General features: G+C 37.6%; 1 protein-coding gene across 1 annotated transcript in view; it reads left to right on the plus strand.

Moving 5' to 3' along the window:
* The window catches only part of LOC111148389 (decapping mRNA 2), a 50,932-nt gene extending 31,693 nt beyond the window's left edge, over positions 1–19,239 (plus strand). Inside the window, exons 5-11 of the mRNA XM_022504904.1 lie at positions 3,798–3,950; positions 4,071–4,183; positions 4,287–4,394; positions 6,743–6,878; positions 9,085–9,195; positions 11,296–11,347; positions 13,213–19,239. Of these exons, the coding sequence (XP_022360612.1) occupies positions 3,798–3,950; positions 4,071–4,183; positions 4,287–4,394; positions 6,743–6,878; positions 9,085–9,195; positions 11,296–11,347; positions 13,213–13,376 (837 nt within the window). The 3' untranslated portion in view covers positions 13,377–19,239. The remainder of the gene's footprint in view (positions 1–3,797; positions 3,951–4,070; positions 4,184–4,286; positions 4,395–6,742; positions 6,879–9,084; positions 9,196–11,295; positions 11,348–13,212) is intronic.
* The last annotated feature ends 48 nt before the right edge of the window (positions 19,240–19,287 follow it).

Here is a 19,287-nt window from a genome sequence, read left to right on the forward strand (position 1 = left end):
GGCTCAGGTCATGATCCCAGGGTCATGGGATCCCAGGGAGCCCTACATCGGGCTCCCTGCTCAGTGGGAAGCCTGCTTCTCCCTCTCCTACTCTCCCTGCTTGTGTTCCCTCTCTCACTGCCAAGTAAATATTTGTTTGTCAGATAAATAAAATCTTTAAAAAACACACAAGTATCAGATCATTGTGTTGTACTGCTGAAACTAATGCTTTTTAAAAATTTTTATTCATTTATTTTTTGAGAGATAGAGTGGGGGAGGGGAAGAGGGGGAAGAAGAGAGACCAATCTTTTTTTTTTTTTTTTTTTTTAAGATTTTATTTATTTAGTTGACAGAGGGAGAGAGATCACAAGTAGGCAGAGAGGCAGGCAAAGGGAGAAACAGGCTCCCCGCTGAGCAGAAGGCCTGATGCAGGGCTTGATCCCAAGACGCTGACACCATGACCTGAGCTGAAGGCAGAGGCTTAACCCACTGAGTTACCCAGGCACCCCCTGAAAGTAATACGTTATCCATTAATTATATTTCAATGAAAAAATTTAGCCATTCTGATGGGAATGCAATGCTTTATCATTGTATTTTTATTTGCATTTTCTTAAAGTTAAATGATTTTGAGCACATTGTCATGTTCTTATTGGCCACTTGTATGTTTTCTTAATTAAGTACCCACTTGTATATTACCCATTTTTTAAAAGTTGGGTTACTTCTCTTGATACATAGTGCTTTCTGATATATTGTGGATTGTACTGTTAATGTCTTCTGGTTTATGTCTTCCCTTTGATAAAGAGAAGCAGCTCCTGTATCATAGATGTGCAAACTTTTAGGTATCTCAGTCTTTTTTTTTTTTTTTTTTTTTTTTTTTGTGGCGCAGTCTTAATTGTTATAGTTATAAATCTAATATCTCTCAAGGTTAATATATAATCAAAAATGTTTTTAATCTCTGTCTCAAACAGTAGAGTAGACCTTTGTTTTAAGTAAAAGGAAAACTAGAGCATCTGGATTTTGCTTTAATGGAAACATCAGATAGCATATATGCATTGTGAAATAAATCCACATGATTGATGGTTTTAATTACATTGTCCTATGTATATAAATGTTAAGATATGGGGAGGTATGAAACTTTTGTCATGGAGCTTCAGATTATTCTGGGAAAGATAACATAGTTTTGCTTTGTTTGAATGTCACTGATCACCTTTAATAGACTGTTAATTATGTATACCTACAATACCAGGTGTAGATATAAAGAAACATAGGACAAACATATAAAAAAACATAGGACAATACCAGATGTAGATATAAAGAAACACAGGACAATTTTTTTCCAATACCACATATGTACTTAGGTACCCAGTCTGACATTCCCAGAAGTAGGAAATACAAATGTTTCTCATATTCTATATACCTATAGAACATTTTTCAAGTGAGTATATTCACCTAGCTTTTTTATTTTTAATGAGGAACAGGAGGTTTAGCATGCTTAGGGATTTATAGAAATGGTAACAAATGAGTTGTATATCGTGGAGGAGCTTAAATTGGGAGTCCTAGACTACACATGTCTGAGAGAAGGATACTGTGCCTTTTTTGAGGAATGTAGAAAGAGGTGCATGAAGTGACAAAGAGGGAAGAGACAAATGAGCAGGAAAAGCTCCTGCATACCTGTACCTTTGAAGAGATTCAAGCCTGTCCATGTGTTTTAAAGATTTATTTATTTATTTGACAGAGAGAGAGATCACAAGTAGGCAGAGAGGCAGGCAGAGAGGGAAAGAGAGGAGGAGGAGGAGGAGGAAGCAGGCTCCCCGCTGAGCAACAGCCAGATTCGGGGCTCAATCCCAGGACCCTGGGATCATGACCTGACCCGAAGGCAGAGGCTTTAACCCACTGAGCCACCCAGGTGCCCCTGTCCATGTGTTTTAACATCTTTTGTCCCACTGAGTGGTTAAAAGATGCTGAAACCAGAGGAAAGGGGAGGAACTAGGAATGTGTAAAAGATCCAAAATGGGTTCTAGCCACTGAGAATTCAAAGCCTTTTTGATTGGTGGGGGTGAAGTGGGGGAAGGACTTTGTCAGAGTAATGCAGATGTTATTTGAAGGAGAACGTTTAAGTCCAGAAGAGACCAGTGGTTTAATCAGAGTAAATGTGGTTTCTCTAGTTGAGGGAAGAGGTGAAGGTTAGATGTAATATCAGTTCCTGAGATTTATGTTCTCCCAATTCCTTCTCTTCCAGCCCTTGAGGCACTGCTGAGGGAAGGCAGTTTTAGAACCATGAGTCTGTTTCACTGGTTTTCAGGTTTTTTTGCATTCATCTCCCCACCCTGCCAACCCCAACACATGGGGTTGTAGCTATACTTTTGGAATCTGTGCATTTAAGTTTTAGTACTAATCACAATTCAGTTTTCATTTTAAAAATGGGTTTTTTTGTTTGTTTGTTTGTTTTTTAAGATTTTATTTATTTGAGAGAGAGTGAGCAAGAGAGAGAGCACTAGCAGGGTGGGGAGGTGCAGAGGGAGAAGTAGACTCCTCACAGAGCAAGAAGCCCAGTGCAGAACTCTATTGCAGGACCCTGGGATCATGATCTGGGCTGAAGACAGATGTTTAACCAACTGAGGCATCCCGGAGCCCAAGAAACAGTTTTATATGTGTAAGGCAATTTTTAGTTTGTAGCTTGGTGTACATTTAGATTTGTAGATGCTATGAATAAAATCCATATGTGGTCCCAGTATGTACTCTCCACAGACTGGGAACTGTTGCTGTATTCTAACATTTTAAGAGTTATGGACTCAATTACAGTGTATGTGTGTGTTGGGGGAGGGGTGACATTCCTCACACCAGCAAGCAGTTGTCAGACATTGGCTGGGTATCCTACAGTTCAACTCAGTTCTGACTCTGTCTACCTGGAAATGTCATCAGATTCTTCAGGTTAAGGGCTCGGTCCTACAAGACTTCCTTTTACTTCAGATGACAGTTGCAATTTGTTGTCTTCTGTGCATCTAACCTATTGGAGGTTCCAAAGACACCCTCTTTGGGTTTAATTTGCTAGAGTGGCTTTCAGAACTGAGAGAAACATTTTACTTGATCACCAGTGTATTTAAAAGGATATATAATTCAAGAACACCCAGATGGAAGAGCTGCAGAGGGCAGGATGTGGGGAAGGGTTGCAAAACTTCTGTGTTGTCTCCTAGTGTACCACTCTTCCAAATCTCCACGTTCACCAGCCCGGAAGTCGTGCCCCACCTTGGGTTTTTATGGAGCCTTCTTTATATAGGCAGGGTTGATTAAATCATTAGCTGTTGACCATGGAGCTCAATCTCCAGACTTTCTCCCCTTCATGGAGGTGGGAGGTGGGGTAGGGTTTGAAGGTGGACTGAAAATTCTAATCCTCTGATCCCTTGATTGGTTGTCCTTTCAATCAGCCCCCCATCTTTAGGTGGGGTCCAAAAGTCACCTCAGTAACATGGCAAAAGGTACCTTGGTTGCTTTCATCGATTAGGAAATTCCAAGGGTTTTAGGAGCTTTGTATCAGAAAGGGATGAAGACCAAATAATACATACTTCTTTTTGTAAATCACACATCTTTCTTCATTGAATAGGTGAAGAACTTGGGCTGAGATATGTAAAAGGGTTTATCCATAGTTGAACACACTTCGGAGCTAGAACTAGATCCTAGAATATTCTGATTTCTTGCCTCATGTTTTCATGCCTTTAATTGTCTGGATTTTTCTGAGTTTTTGCTTTGGAATAAATTTTAACAAACTGGAGGTCTAACAGAAACAATTGAAAATCGTCACCTAAATTTGTTATTTCCAGGTCTTTGAAGAAACTGGTTTTGACATCAAAGATTATATTTGTAAGGATGATTACATTGAACTTCGAATCAATGACCAGCTTGCTCGTTTGTACATCATTCCAGGAATTCCAAAAGACACAAAATTTAACCCAAAAACCAGAAGAGAAATTCGGGTATGTAATTTAAAGTATTTTCAGGCTGCTGGGCAGTATCCCAATTGAATGAAGTAAGAAATTGCTTTTAGAAACTCCCTGATGATAATTAACTAAATGAATTATTTTTTTGTGTCTCAGAACATTGAGTGGTTCTCCATTGAGAAATTGCCCTGCCATAGAAATGATATGACCCCGAAATCCAAACTTGGTTTGGCACCTAATAAATTTTTTATGGCCATTCCCTTTATCAGGTATGTTCCTGTTTCTTGAAAAACAATACTACTTCTGATCTTTTTTTTTTTTTTTTTTTTAATGTAGCCAAATTTTAAGAGTGAATTCTTAATGTTTTCATAGACCATTAAGGGACTGGCTTTCGCGGAGATTTGGAGATTCCTCAGACAGTGACAATGGATTTTCCTCAGTTGGTAGCACACCAGCTAAACCCACTGTGGAAAAATTGAGGTAAAGAAATATATTCATAGAATTCCTGCATTCTGATAGTTTTTAATGCAGTAGCATTTTCCTTCTAAAGTTTACAGAGGTATTGGATTCCTTTTTGTGGGTATTATTTTGTTACTGGTCTTAGAGATAATAGAAATTTTTTTTAAGGGTTTTTGATGAGATGAAAAAGGTTAATTGGAGTTTGAAAGGAGCTTCAGGCACATTTTAAAATAGCATACACAAGAGGGTACCAACTTTCTAGATGGGGAGATAGAACATGGAGGGGAAAAAAATCTGCCTCTGTGTATGTTGCTATTCTCTTCTCATAGCCTACTTCAGAGACAGTTGAGTCTCTGAAGATCGTTGAATGGAGGATATACTGAAGTCTGTTTTTGTATAGGGGTTATGAGGAATACTGATGAATAATTTGTTCCAAAACTTGAATTGTGAAGACTTGGGCTTGCTGCTTTTCTTTCCCTAACAAAGACTGTTTGTTGTATTGTAAAAAGTGACTGTTACATGGACAGGAACCACAAAGAACATTTTCTTGGTTGGAACTTAATTATATCCAAATTATAATTACAGAGTAGGCTGAGTAAATAATTTTGTTAAATAAGCGTATATATTTGTAATAAGCTTGCTAGAACTTTTATATGTTAGGTTCAGAGAGAATTGCGTTATACATTTTCTTAATTAAATGTTCTGATTCTGTCTGAGGGCTTCAGAAATTAAACAGGAACAAACCACATCTATAGTCAATATTTTTTTAAATACATAGGGAATATTTCATCTTGGTTGGGTTTTATGAGGACAGGAGCTTAGACTATGCCTCGAGAGTCATTTCTGCCTTTCAGAACCTGCGATTATAATCCCCAAATGATATACTATTAGACACAAGTGAAACAGTATAGGAAAAGTAGATAGGAGTGTAGTTAAGATTTAGAAGAAACATACTACTCAAAAGTTACAAAATAGTGACAGTGTTTGGAAAACAGTGGTATTTGGTGTTTGGGAGACTGTCCATCATAGCAAGTGAGGTGACTCCTGTATCTTTTAGTCCTAGGCTTTGTGATCCTGGAGAGTGGAGTAAGGATGTTATGAAGCAATTCTAACCAACTTTCAGGTTTCTTAGGCAGGATGGTGTGTTCTTAGCATATAGACTAATGTCTGTGATGATGTGTTAGAGGAAATACCTGAATTTTGTCTCAATAAAGTAGGCATGCTGCAATTTTGTTATTTTTAAATGGGAAAGGAGAATTGTGAAATATTCAGAAACAATCACTGTAGTACGGTTCTTTAGATCAGTGACCCTGGACTGTTACTATACATGTAAGCGGTACTATAAAATGGTATCTCTTAGGGCGCCTGGGTGGCTTACTGGGTTAAGCCTCTGCCTTTGGCCTAGGTCATGATCTCAGGGTCTTGGGATCGAGCCCCGTATCTGGATCTCTGCTCAGCAGGGAGCCTGCTTCCCCCCCTTTCTCTGCCTGCCCCTCTGCCTACTTGTGATCTCTCTGTCAAATAAATAAAATCTTTTTAAAAAAATGATATCTCTTTATTACAGACTACTGTGTGAATACAACCTTTTACAATCAGATTCTTGCACATAAGAATTTGAGACCAGACCTTTATTTAATTTGCTCATCTATTGTCTTGGGCCCCTTCATATTTTTGCTTTAGAATATAGCTTAAATTTCAGATCCGCTTCTAGCATAGAGGACTTGTAACTTGTATCTGTGTAGGATCAGATTCCACACTTTAACATTCTGGTTGAGAATGAGTTGTCTCTCCTAATAAGAACATCCACTTATATTTGTTTGTTTCAACTAAATTTAGAATTATTTTCTTCAGGTTTTTAAAAGGTATAATCGCTTTTTTTTTTCTTTAAGATTTTATTTATTAGACAGAGATCACAAGTAGGCAGAGAGGCAGGTGGAGCAGGAGGGGGAAACAGGCTCCCTGCTGAGCAGAGATCCCGATGGGCTCGATCGCAGGACCCTGGGATCATGACCTGAGCCGCAGTCTGAGGCTTTAACCCACTGAACCACCCAGGCGCCCCTAAAAGGTATAATCATTTATAGGGAGGAGGTAATATGGATAATTTAGGGAAGTTTGGGATTAAATGTAGCACTATTAATTCGTTCAAGAAATAGTGAACACCAGTCACTCTTCTGGGTGCCAGGGACAAAGCAGTAGGTTAAGTAGATAAGAATCCCTGCCCTTAGGGAACTTGTCTTCCACTGCAGAGAGGTAGACAGTAAATAAGAAAGTAAGGTTGGTGATCTGTAAGATAAACTATCAAGGTGTTAGAAGACTTTTAAGTGAAAATTTCATGATATGGTTTTTATTTTTTTTAAATCTTGGTGTAGTCGAACCAAATTCCGCCACAGTCAGCAGTTATTTCCTGAAGGTTCTCCTGGTGACCAGTGGATAAAGCACAGACAACCACTGCAGCAAAAGCCATATAATAATCATTCTGAAATGTCTGACCTTTTAAAAGCAAAGGTGAGTGATAATACATTTAAAGAGATTTTCATAAATTTAGATTTGACTTTGAAATATATCTGAATTGAAGAATTGCAGATTAACAGTTACAGAACTTTGCATTGTTGATCTAAGACTTTTGTGTTCCCGACTTGTGATTAGAAGCGCAGCAGAGACTTCTTCACCTTTACAGTTTTGGTAGAAATACAGTATAATAAGTAATAAAAATTAGCATCTGACTTTGGTATATATGCCATCAATGAAAGGTTTATTATTGTGTTGTATTCTCGTGCATGATTATACCACACTTTATCCGTTCTACTCTTAATGGACATTTTGGTTTCCAGTTTTGGGCTTTTGGAAACAATGTTGCTATGGATATTTCTGTATGTATATTTTGATGAGTATTCTTTTGTGTATAGATAATGAATAGAATTTCTAGATCACTGGATATGCCTGTTCTCAAGTTATTCCCAACTGAATATATGAGAACTCCACTTGTTGTACATCCTTACTAATTCTTGGCAGTGTCTGTCTTTATCATTTTAGCCATCCATTTGTGTGCCACTCTTCTTTGTTTGCATTCTTTCAAAAAATATTCTGGGGTCATCAAAATTAAAAACTTTTTGTACATCAGAGGACACTCAATGAAAAGATAAACCCACAGAATGAGAGAATATTTGCAAATCACATATCTGATGTTAGAGTAACATTCAGACTCCTAACTCAACAGCAAAAAACTCCAATTAGTGCTCACTTTATCAACACATATCCTAAAATTGGAACGATACAGAGAAGATTAGCATGACCTCTGCATGAGGATGACACACAAATTTATGAAAAAAAAACCCCAATTAAAAAATGAGCAAACAACTTGAATAGACATTTCTCCAAAGCAGATATGCAAATGGCCAATAAACACATGAAAAGAACCTCAGCATCATTAGTCTTTAGAGAAATGCAAATCAAAACCACGCTGAGATACCACTTCATATCCATCAGGATAGCTGCAATAATTAAAAAAAAAAAATGGAAAGCAGCAAGTGTTGATAAGAATGTGGAGAAATTAGAATTCCCCTGCATTTTTGGTGGGCATGTAAATGGTCTAGCTGCCATGGAAGATAGTTTGGTGGTGCCTTAAAGGGTTAAATACAGAATTACCGTATGATCCAGCAATTCCACTTGCTGCGTATATCCTCACAAAACTGAAATCAAGGACTCAACCAGGTAACTTGTGTACCCATGTTCATAGTGGCATTATTCACAATAGCCAAAAGATGGGAACAGCCCACATGTCTGTCAACAGATGAACAGATTGACAGAATATACGTACAGGTATAATAGTCGTAAAAAGGAATGAAATCGTGACACATACATACTACAACATGGTCATGCAACTTAGGCACATGCTTCATGAAGTAAGTCACACACCATGGAAGGTATTATACCATTCTGTTTATATTTGGCACCTAACAGACAAATTTATAGATACAAATTAACTTGAGCTTACCAAAGCGAGGGATGGGGGAATACGGAGTTATTTAATGGGTATAAAGTTTCTGTCTGGGATGATGAAATAAGTTCTGGAGATGGATACTGGTGATGGTTGCACAACATTGTAACTATACTTACTGCCACTGAATGGTATATTTAAAAGTAGTTATAGAGGTAAATTTTATATATCTTATACCACACTACAAAATACCAGGAAGAGCAGAATGAATGAAATTGGATTAAAAGCATGTGGTAATGGGAGTTTCTGTCAACCTATTTCCTTACTATTTAAAAAATAATTTTTTTAATTGGAGTATAGCTGACAATGTTACATTAGTTTCAGGTGTACAACATAGTGATTCATCATCTCTCTGTTACCACAGGTGTAGCTCCCATCTGTCACCATAAAACCACTGTATAACAAATGCTATTACAATGTGATTGACTGTATTCCCTACACTGTGCCTTTTATTCTTGTGACTTACTCATTCCATAACTAGAAGCCTGTATCCTCCACTCCCCTTTACCCATTTTGTGCATCCCCCTTTTGGCAAGCATCAGTTTGATACTGATATTGATATGATGTGGTTCCCCAGTGTTTTAGGAAAATTTAGGGGGAGGACTTTGCTAAACTCTTACTCAACCAGCTAAACATAATCTTGGGGGTATATGCTTTTGTCCTGTTACATTATAATGTAGGTTTACATTTTATTTCTTCTCATTGGAAAAACAGAATCAAAGTATGAGGGGGAATGGCAGAAAACAGTATCAGGATTCGCCTAATCAAAAGAAAAGAACAAACGGGGTCCACAGCCAGCCAGCCAAGCATCAGAATCCCTTGATGGTAAGACTTCTAGCTCTAAATCTAAGAAGGCAGTTCACCCTGTTTTAGGAGTGGAGCAAGGGCATTGTCAAAGCACATGAAATTGATATATTGGTAAGATTTTATGAAGTGAAATTGTGCATTATTTGCTCACTTAAAATCTCTGGCTCTCTGTTACAGATTTGTCACATTGATTCAATTGCACAGCTGATTTTTGCTTTTTTATGTGGGTATTTAAATATTTTTTAATACTGTGAAAACTGTGTAGTCAACCCTGCTTTCTAGAAAGAGCAAGTCCTTGACTATTTTTCTGTATAGAGTCTGTATTGTTTCTGTTTTTTAAAAGATTTTATTTATTTATTTGACAGAGATCACAAGTTAGGGAGAGAGGCAAGCAGAGAGAGTGAGAGAGAGAGGAGGAAGCAGGCTCCCTGCCAAGCAGAGAGCCCTATGTGGGACTCGATCTCAGGACCTGAGATCATGACCTGAGCCGAAGGCAGAGGCTCAACCCACTGAGCCACCCAGGCGCCCCAGAGTCTGTATTGTTTTAATTAAGTTGAAAGTTGGGAAGAACATCATGGTATATTTTTTTCCTTTTAAGTTGATAGAACTTAGAAAATTAAAAATAAAATAAAGCCAATGCCATAGCCCTTAGACTAGGCCTGCAGACAGATAACTGTGAGCATTTTAAGCATTGACTTTCACTCGTAGTCTGTGCTCTAGAAAGTAGCAGTTCATAACCAATGGGTCTCCATTGCTTACCTTTTCTGTAAGTCCCGATGAATTCTCTTGTAGTTTCACCTGCTTTTTTTTTTTTTAATGGTAGGTGATAATAGTAGTTTTAAGGTTTTAGCAAAAAGTTTTTACCTCAATTTCTGTTTGCTGTTTACTTAACTTGGGGTATATTGATTCCGTGGGCAAACACATGTTAAAGATGAGTTTACTGTTAAATTACTTGCCTTTTACTATTATACTTCTTTCCTGTCAGATTAGCACAGATAAAAAGAGCCATTTGTATATTGCTGAGTGTTTTGGCAACACTTAAAAATAACTACTTGGTACAATCTTCTAGAGAGTAGCTTGACTATATGGAAAGCCTGAAAAGGTTTTTTTTTTTTTTTTTTTTTAAGATTTTATTTATTTATTTGACAGAGCGAGAGATCACAAGCAGGCAGAGAGGTAGACATAGAGGGGGAAGCAGGCTCCCTGCTGAGCAGAGAGCCCGATGTGGAGCTTGATCCCAGGACCCTGAGATCACGACCCGAGCCGAAGGCAGAGGCTTAACCCACTGAGCAACCCAGGCGCCCCTGAAAAGGTTCTTAAATTGTTTCCCTAGAAGAGAATTTTAAAGAATGTTCATTCCATTACTCTTTTGATAATGAAAATATGAAAACAGTCTAGATACCCCAAAATAAAATTTTAAATGCAGTATCATAGATCTATGCAATGGACTACCATGTAATCATTAAAAATGATGGCACAGATTTATATTTATTGAAAAAAATAATGTTCACAGTATATTACATTTAAAAAGTAGATTGGGGTGCCTGGGTGGCTCAGTCAAGCGTCCAACTCTTGATTTCAGCCCAGGTCATGATCTCAGGATAATGGGATTGAGCCCCATGTTGGGCTCCGTGCTCAGTGGGGAGTCTCCTGGAGTTTCTTTCCCTCTTCCCCTTACCCCACTTGCATGTGCTCATACTTTTTCTCTCTAAAATAAATGTAAAAAAAAAAAAAAAAAAGTAGATTATAGCATAGTCCTATGTACTGAATAATCCCACTGAATTTTTAGTAATTGTATGAAAATTCACAGTATCATCATAGAGAAAAAACTACAAAGATACACGAAATGTTAATACTTAATTATCTCTGGGTTGAGAAATTTAATGAGTAATTTTCTTTTTCTGGTGTTTCTATATTGTACATGTAATCAAGAACTAAAAAAAGTTTTAGGCTTAAAATAAAAAATAAATATAGCAGTGTAAGACCGGGGATGGTGCTTATGTTACTGGTTGAATCTTCTTCCTGAGAAACTTGATCATACATCTCTTTATTTATAGTGAGTAGAATAACTGCAGCTGTTGTGTGTGTGTGTATGTGTTGTTTTTTTTTTTTAAATAGAAATGTGAAAAAAGACTTCATCCACGAAAACTTCAGGATAATTTTGAAACAGGCAAGTCATTTTCTTTTTAAAACCTCTGGTGGGATTTGATTTGGTTTTTCCCTAACCTTGATTTTAGTGGTATGATGGACTGTGATGGACAAGCAGTAAAAGTTGCACATGTTTGTAGAGAGTTCGTATATGTGGTCACGTTCTCTAAGTATGAAACTTGCTAAAATGACCTTAAATGATCAAGAGGAAATGATTTTTCCTTTCAGTGTGCTGTTTTTGTGTGTGAATGTCAAACCTTGGTGCTATGTGTGAACATTGTAAGCCAATAAATATTGGTGAGAGGGGAGTAGAACCAAGTATTGTAAAAGTGAGGAGACCTCATTCTCACATACATATATGAGTACTAACTTCAGAAGGGTAACATTCCCCGCTTTTCAGGAGGCAGTGAGCAACTTTTTAAGCAGGTACTAGAGATAGCTTTTATTAATCAGTTATAAAGAGTAGGTTTGTGACCTGATTTGGAAAGTAATGGTGATGAATGTAGAAAGTTCTTCGTTAATATTGATTTAATAGATGTCATTTGTAAGTACGGTAGACTTTTCTTACGTGCTGTTTTGAATTGTGTGAAATCCCTGTGCAGTAGATACACGTTTATTCACCATTTAAATTTAAAGCTTTCATGCAGAAAAGTCTGAAGAAATAGGAAGCATTATAATCATATTTTCTTGCAGCACTGCTTATAGTTTAAGCAGGATAAATGCTATTTTAAAAGATGCTTTAAACCTATTTTGGAAAATTAAGGTTAACTATGAAGTCATAAGAACTGTCAGTTGTTTGGTATATATATGTATGGGGGTAGAAGTCCCCTTAATAAGATTTTTCTGGCCATGTTGTCTGGTGGGGATATGATAGGCTGATAGTTTAATTAACATAAGCTCAGAAATCAGTTACTTTACAAAATCTTTAAAAAGCCTGTATGTTCAGAAGAAGGAATATTGTAACTTCATATACCTAGCTTAGTTGGGGATGGTATGGACATAAAATTTGTCTTGAAAAGGAAGTATAAAAAGATTTTTGTCTTGGGAAACCTCATTTGAGATTTTCTTTGTGCCTCAGCCTTTTTTTTTTTTTAGGATTTTATTTATTTATTGGAGAGAAAGAGAGCATGCACAGGCGGGGGGAAGGACTGAGGGAAAGAGAGAAGCAGGCTCCTTGCTTTGCAGGGAGCCCCATGTGGGACTCGGTCCCAGGATACTGAGATCATGACCTGGGCCAAGGGCAGATGCTTAATCAACTGAACCTCCCACGTGCCCGTGCCTCAGCTTGATGTCCGTTCCCGATCCATTTTCCGGTCAGGTCTTCTCTACCTTTAAAACAAAAACCAAACACAAACCCTGATAAATTGGTAGTTTTATTGGACTGTGATTTTGAAAATTTGGATATTTCCTTAGGTTAATATATTTCCTAAAGATTTGGTAAGCTCCATCTTTATTTTTCTAGAATTGGACTCTTTGTAAATCGTGGATTACAGTTATAATCTTTACAGTGCTTGCCTTTTTTTTTCCCTTTCTTTTTACAGTGCTTACATTTTGATCTTTTTAGAAAGCTTCCTTTATGTTGGCACAGAAAACAAATATGGGAATAGAAAAAAAAAAGTGTGCCCATTTTTTGAAAGCATGTGAATATTAAGGGTCTTAAAGGCTGAGATTAAGATTTTGAATGAATGTGTGGAAATTGACAATCCTAGATTAGAAAATCTGTTGAGCCCCAGTTTAGGGAAGGGAAAGTATCTGCTTAGGTTATATTTAGAGTGTGATGAGGAAAAATATATACTGTACATGCATTCCTTTATAACAAAAGGTGGGTAGGGGCAGTATTTGAGTTCTTACTAAATTATTGAGTTTGTTTGTTTGTTTATTAAACAGATGCTGTATATGACTTGCCTTGCTCCGGCGAAGACCAGTTGCTAGAACATGCCGAGGGACAGTCTGTGGCGTGTAATGGTCATTGCAAGTTCCCCTTTTCATCCAGAGCCTTTTTGAGTTTTAAGTTTGACCATAATGCTATAATGAAAATCTTGGACCTTTGATAGCAGCAGCTGTGTTGTGGAAGTCCCAGGATCAGAAACCTGTTGCATTTGAGTGGGTGTCTCTTTGAGCCTTACCTTTCTCAGGTGTTTTAAAGAAATGCAGGGAGGCAATGATGTTTCTGAAGATAACGTTCTCTGCAGAAGAGAGACTAGAAAGAAACATGCGTTTGCACTGTAAATGCAGTTATAACCTTTTATACAGATATACCTTTTCAGTGTTTGGCTAACGAATTTAAGTTGCTTTTTATGAGAGCATTTTTTTTCCGTGTGATTGTGGTTTTTATTTCGTGTTCTGGTCAAAAAATAGTGCTTGAGTCATCATCAGGTAGCCAAGTCAAAGGGAATGCTTCATCTAGCCATGACAGTGATTTTAACAAGAGTTTCCTTATGTTGACATTTTTAAAAAAGAAATTAGAATTCACAAATATTAAATGAATGCAAGAGCTAAAATTGTCACAGAAGTCAAGATGGCAGGTCGTCTGCTTTGGTGGCATTTTGCGCATTTCTCTGCCTCTGACCACTTAGGTTCTCTAATCCTCCTGTGCTGGGAGATTTGTTGAAAGGTTTTATTTAGAGCCAGCATCTACTATGTAATGTTCATGTTAAAAATGAACACAGCACTTCATTACAGGACAAAGTCCTCAGCCTGGATGGGGACAGAGTTGGTTGGGTAGGGAGTGGATGCTCTGACTGGGAGTTGAGAGCCTTGTGCAGTCAGCGAACCGGGGAGAGAGAAGCGGGGAGCCTTGAGGTGGGGACCCGGCAACTGCTTTGGTGGCAACTGCTTTGGTCTTGTCTTCACTGTCCTGCCGCCAACTCTTCAGTATTGTACAATGGTTTCGTTCCTGTGAAAATTTATTCTCTATTACAGTTGTGTAAATATGAATGGAATGAATACTGACATTATTGGGTTTTACATTGCATCTTGGTGTTGATCTCTGGAAACTAATGTTGTATTAGGTTCCAGTTTGCGGTAGTAGCAGAAACTGACATGCCTTTAGGAGCATGCCGAAGCCCCTTGATGATGGAGCGAGAAGGGAAGGGGTGTGCGGTTCACCCAGGTACAAATAAAGCATTTCACTCGCGGATGATCAGAACAAGAAGGTAACATACGTAACTCACTTCTGGGACTGTATTTTGCTCCTTCAGGCTTCTTTAAATAAAGATGGCAGTGCCCATTTTAAGAACTTCAGCTCTAATTGAGGACAATCACCAGGACTTTAAGGGGGCTTTAGTGTTTGGACCACTTCTGACCTCGTTGAAGGTATTTCTTTTGGCAGGGGGTGATGTGTGAGCATATGTGTGCGTGTGCATCTGCCATGTGGGTTTTAAAAATCTTTTTTTACATGTGGTATCCACAGAATATATCTCTGCTTGTAAATTTTATTGTAGAAGTCTTTATTCTGTATAGATAGCCTATTTAATAGGGGTTCTATTTGACCCGGTGGGACTTTCAGAAGAAGTACTATTGTAAGGAATTCACTTGGTATTTCTTTGCTTTAGCTTTTAAATGGCTTGATTTTTAAAGGAGAAATTCTATTTATTAATGAAAGTGTCATCCTCTTGGTGCTAAGCAGGAGAATTCATGATTACAGCAGTATGTTTAAAATTAGGTTATTCGTAATCCTGCATCTTTTAATGTGACAAATTTGTGACTCCTTCTGTGACCTTTTTTAAAATGCATTGTAGGATTGCTTTTGGAGCTCTTATTGTTCTTTCCAGAAATACAGCTGCTTTGCTTGGGTCTCCTTGAGCCATATTTGTAGTTGGTCTCAGCATTCCAGATTTTTATTAAATTGATAAGGGAGTGAAAACTTAGTTTGCCTAGCAGGTAAATCATTATCACTCATTTAATGTCATCTGGCAAACATAATTTTTAGTGATTTCGTGTGTGTGTGTGTGTGTGTGTTGTTTTTGTTTTTTTTTTTTTAATATTTTGGTCAGTCTTTCTTGTGCCTCGAGTTGGGTTTTTCGGCTCTTATTACAAAAGCAAAAGAGATTAGAGTTAGTTACCAGAAGTATGTGTCTTCTAAAGGTGTTGAGCCTTTTCAAGAACCAACAGATTATCTCTTTTCGATTACAGCAGTTTATGGTTAAATGTTACTGCTGTTGTGCTGCTTCATTTAATGCACTGTGGAACAAAATAAGGGTATTGTTGAGATGGGATTTGGGTAACTTGAGGCTTTTAGCTCTCTTGACAGTTTGAGGTAAAAACTGATGTGAGTTAAAGTTTATGTGTGTGAGGAGACTTAACTATGCAGAAAATGTGTACGTTGGATGTACCTGTTTTATGTACATCTGCTATACTTACACCCTTGAACCTGTGTATTAGTTTCTCAGTGTTCAGGTTACCTTGAGAAAGGCCATGCTTAGCACAGAACTGGATTTCTCCTTTGAGAATTTTAGCATGGTTTGAAGAAATCAAGTGATAAAGGAGTGTGCTGAATATGCAATAATTTACTTCTGTGTGCTGCATTTTAAGAAGCTGGATGAGAAGAGTAGTTGTGTGGCTTCATTGTGTTTTAATGTCTTTGAGAGAAAAGTTCTTTGAATCCACTTTTTAAATGTTCTTATGTTCTAGCCTTACATTTTCCAAGGTTCAGTGCACTGTGAATCTTTTATTTTTTTAAATTTTGTAGGTGCTTTTATGTATAACTGTAATGATTTGTAAGATGTTAAATGAATTTTTTTGTACTTAACCATTGTTATCCAAAAGATAGGGGTTATAGTTTACATGCTTTCATAAATTTTTGTTAAGAAATAGCAAATGAATGGTTTTAGGATTTCAACCAGTGACACTCTTCCCGAGACATAAACTGAATAGAACCCTTAGCACGGGTGAAGTTTGAAGAGGTTTGAAACTCGAGTTGGATTTTCATGTTAATACATAAAAGCAAGTCTCCTAAGCTGCCAAGGGATTTGTGGTCACTGCTTGCTGCTTTGAGCTTTGGATATTCTTATTTTTCTATTAAATATCAATTAGTAAGTGCAGATAAGGAAGATATATAGCAAAACATAATTTTATGCTATAAGGTTGTGTTGGTACTTTGTCTTTGCTGGCTTTAGTAGTTTGTGTGTAATATCAAAAGACTCAAATCTAAGTAAATGGCATCCTTCCTTCCACAGGGATTAAATTTAAATTTTATTATAAAGCTCAACATACTGTGGTGTTCTTTAGGAAAGTTCAGGTCTAAGGGCATGTGTACATTAGAAACATTTTATTACCGAATTCTCTCTTTTTGTTTGTTTCCAGCAGCTAACTTGAACAGTAAGGAGCAAAGTCAATATAAAAATTAGACTGTTTGCCAACTTACTTTTCTTACTATGATAATGTCTCTTGGCTTTTTATCTTTATTTTTGTACCAGTACCTCACTCTGCCTGTTGAGATTTTTTATTGACATCTATTGTGTCTGTGTTCTCTGAGGCAGTGTTTTCTTTGCATATTAATCATAGTTACAAGGTCAGATTCATTAACATATTTATGACTGAAGAAAAGTAAGTCACTTAGTGATTTTGACTCAGATTATATTCTGGCAGTGGGGAAGGGGCTCCTCTGTATTGCAACTTTAGATGAATGATAAGCTAGACAAAGTCTTACTTTGTCTGAAGATATCAAAATATCCTTTACCTTTAAGTACCTGTTTCTGGGTAAGCAGGTTTAGTAAAACAGCAGTTTTGTTAGACCTTATTTCTGATAGCTTGGTAAAGCCTAGCTAGAGTTCCTCATTTTATATTCTGTCCTAAGACTTTAAAGTGTATTTGTATAGTTACGGAGAACTCTAAAAATGAGATTATGATGGCATCAGCATCTTTTTCTTCCTAGAGTTAAGTTGCTCTTGAAGTTTTTATACTTGTGTGTCCTGAAGACGGCAGATTGCAAATAGGCAATAAAGGCTCTGTCCCATGCTTTCAAAATAAAGCTCTGGATTGCAGTTTCAAAATATAAGATAGATGATTATTATAGAACAAAAGTGCCCTGAAGGAAGGAGATAGCTATAGTTGCTGGGCAAAGAGATTATAAGGAAGAAATTTTAGAAGATAATCCAGTTCTTGAGTGCTCTCTGTTGTATTAGGCTAGAAACGTGATCATTGCCTAGGCCAAGCGGTGTCTAATATATATGGCCATGACCAAGTGTTTTCTAGCTCTGGATAAAGTTGTCCTTATTTTTTTTATGGTTGCCAAGCAATCCAGTAAATCTAAAGCAATTTTTCTCACTGGAAAGATTGGTGTTTTGAGCCTGGTCCTTCCTGTTTCGATAATTTACAGCTGCAACCACACTGAAGTGCTGTACTTTCTTCCAGGAGTGTGCGAGCACAGCCGGCCATGGTCAGGCGTGTGACAGAGCCACTTCATGAGGTAGCTGTACCTTCGTCCTGAACGGTGATCCATTCCTTCCCGTGTAGTTCTCTTATGACAGACTGCATGTACTATTGAAGCAGTAGTGTAAAGCTAGGGAAGAGCATAAAGCTACCTCTCATATATGGGAGTGGACTTGAAGGGCTGGCTTCCACCAGCTTTAGTTGCTCAGACTTTAAAGTACAAAGAAATGTAAATTTTAAAAATTATGGTAAAATAAGGAAGTTTTATTTTGAGAGATGTTTATAATTGACTCTTTAATCTGGGTCCCCAGATTAATGAAATCACTAGTAAAGAGATTGCATTTGTCTTGTGTCTTCTGTGGTTAGCAGAGGGGATGGTCTAGCGATGGTCGTGGCTCGAAAGCACAATCTGAAAAGAAACATGACAGAGTGCTTGTGTCAGCTGTGTAGTACTGGCCAGCGGTGCTTGGGGGAAAGGGATTGGATGCAGAAATCAATTGCCTTGTTTTGAAACTTTGGCCCACAGGGATCCTCCTCTTGGTAGACTTCTTTAGTCCTTTAGTCCGATGGAAGAATAAGGCCCTGAACATATACATGTGCTGCTTCTTTGGTGGGAGGGCTCTTAGAGGGGTTTGGGTGTCGTTTTGGTTATTGGCTTCCGAAGCCAGAAAGAGGCCATGGAGTCCCCACCACCACCCCACACTTTGTATCTTGTCCCTTCTATAGAAGGTTAGTTTGTGCTACATCCTTAGGGTAAATCTACCGCTGTGGGGATTTTATGCAGTGATCATATCTTGCCCTTGGGCCACAAGTGGGGGGGAAGGTTATGGACACCACTGCTGTTTTGGGTCTCAGTGCATGTAGCTGTCAGATTGGGAACAAAGAAAACTGTGGTTCTAGGGTGAAATGGGCAGTATTCTGCTAGTCCTGGAGAGGTTTTAGTTAACAGTCTTAGGTTGTGGACTTTCTGAGGTATGTAACATTTTAATTTAATCTGCTTTGCATTCATTGACTGAGGTTCTGAAGCAATCTCTAGCTACAAACTATGGTGTGAAGCATTTGGGGCACAAATCTACATTGTTAGTTACTTCTCAAGCTTTAAGAGATTAGCTAGTTCTTTGTGAAATATCTCGGTTTATCTTATTCTTTTGTGATATTTTGGAATCAGCTATGGATAGCAACAAATGAAAGCAAAATTTCTCAGCTGAATGCAGTTTAGCAAGGTAGTAACTATTCCTTAGTAGTTGTTAGATGTTAATACTTCTGCAGTGAATGAGTAGCAGGGGACTTGCTGTCTTCATGTCCTGTACATAAAATGTGCACTGATAGACAAGCACAAAAGACGTATCTTTGCATTTCACTACTGTCCCAGGGCACTGCTGTCTCTGTTCATTTTAGGTTTGCATTTGGATGCTATACAGGTACCTTTTAATTTCAAATATAAGTGTCTGAAGAACTGAGTCCTTAATTTTACTTTTTTGCTCATATTTCATTTCAAAGTTAGGATGGGAGACAGCTAACGGACTTTCCATTTTCTTAAAAGCTTTTCCTTCAGTAACAGGGAAGGAAAATAAAACCATGAACTATTTT

Source organism: Enhydra lutris, unplaced genomic scaffold (assembly GCF_002288905.1).
Source record: "Enhydra lutris kenyoni isolate GAN:26980312 unplaced genomic scaffold, ASM228890v2 scaffoldscaffold19, whole genome shotgun sequence".
Taxonomy (NCBI): domain Eukaryota; kingdom Metazoa; phylum Chordata; class Mammalia; order Carnivora; family Mustelidae; genus Enhydra; species Enhydra lutris.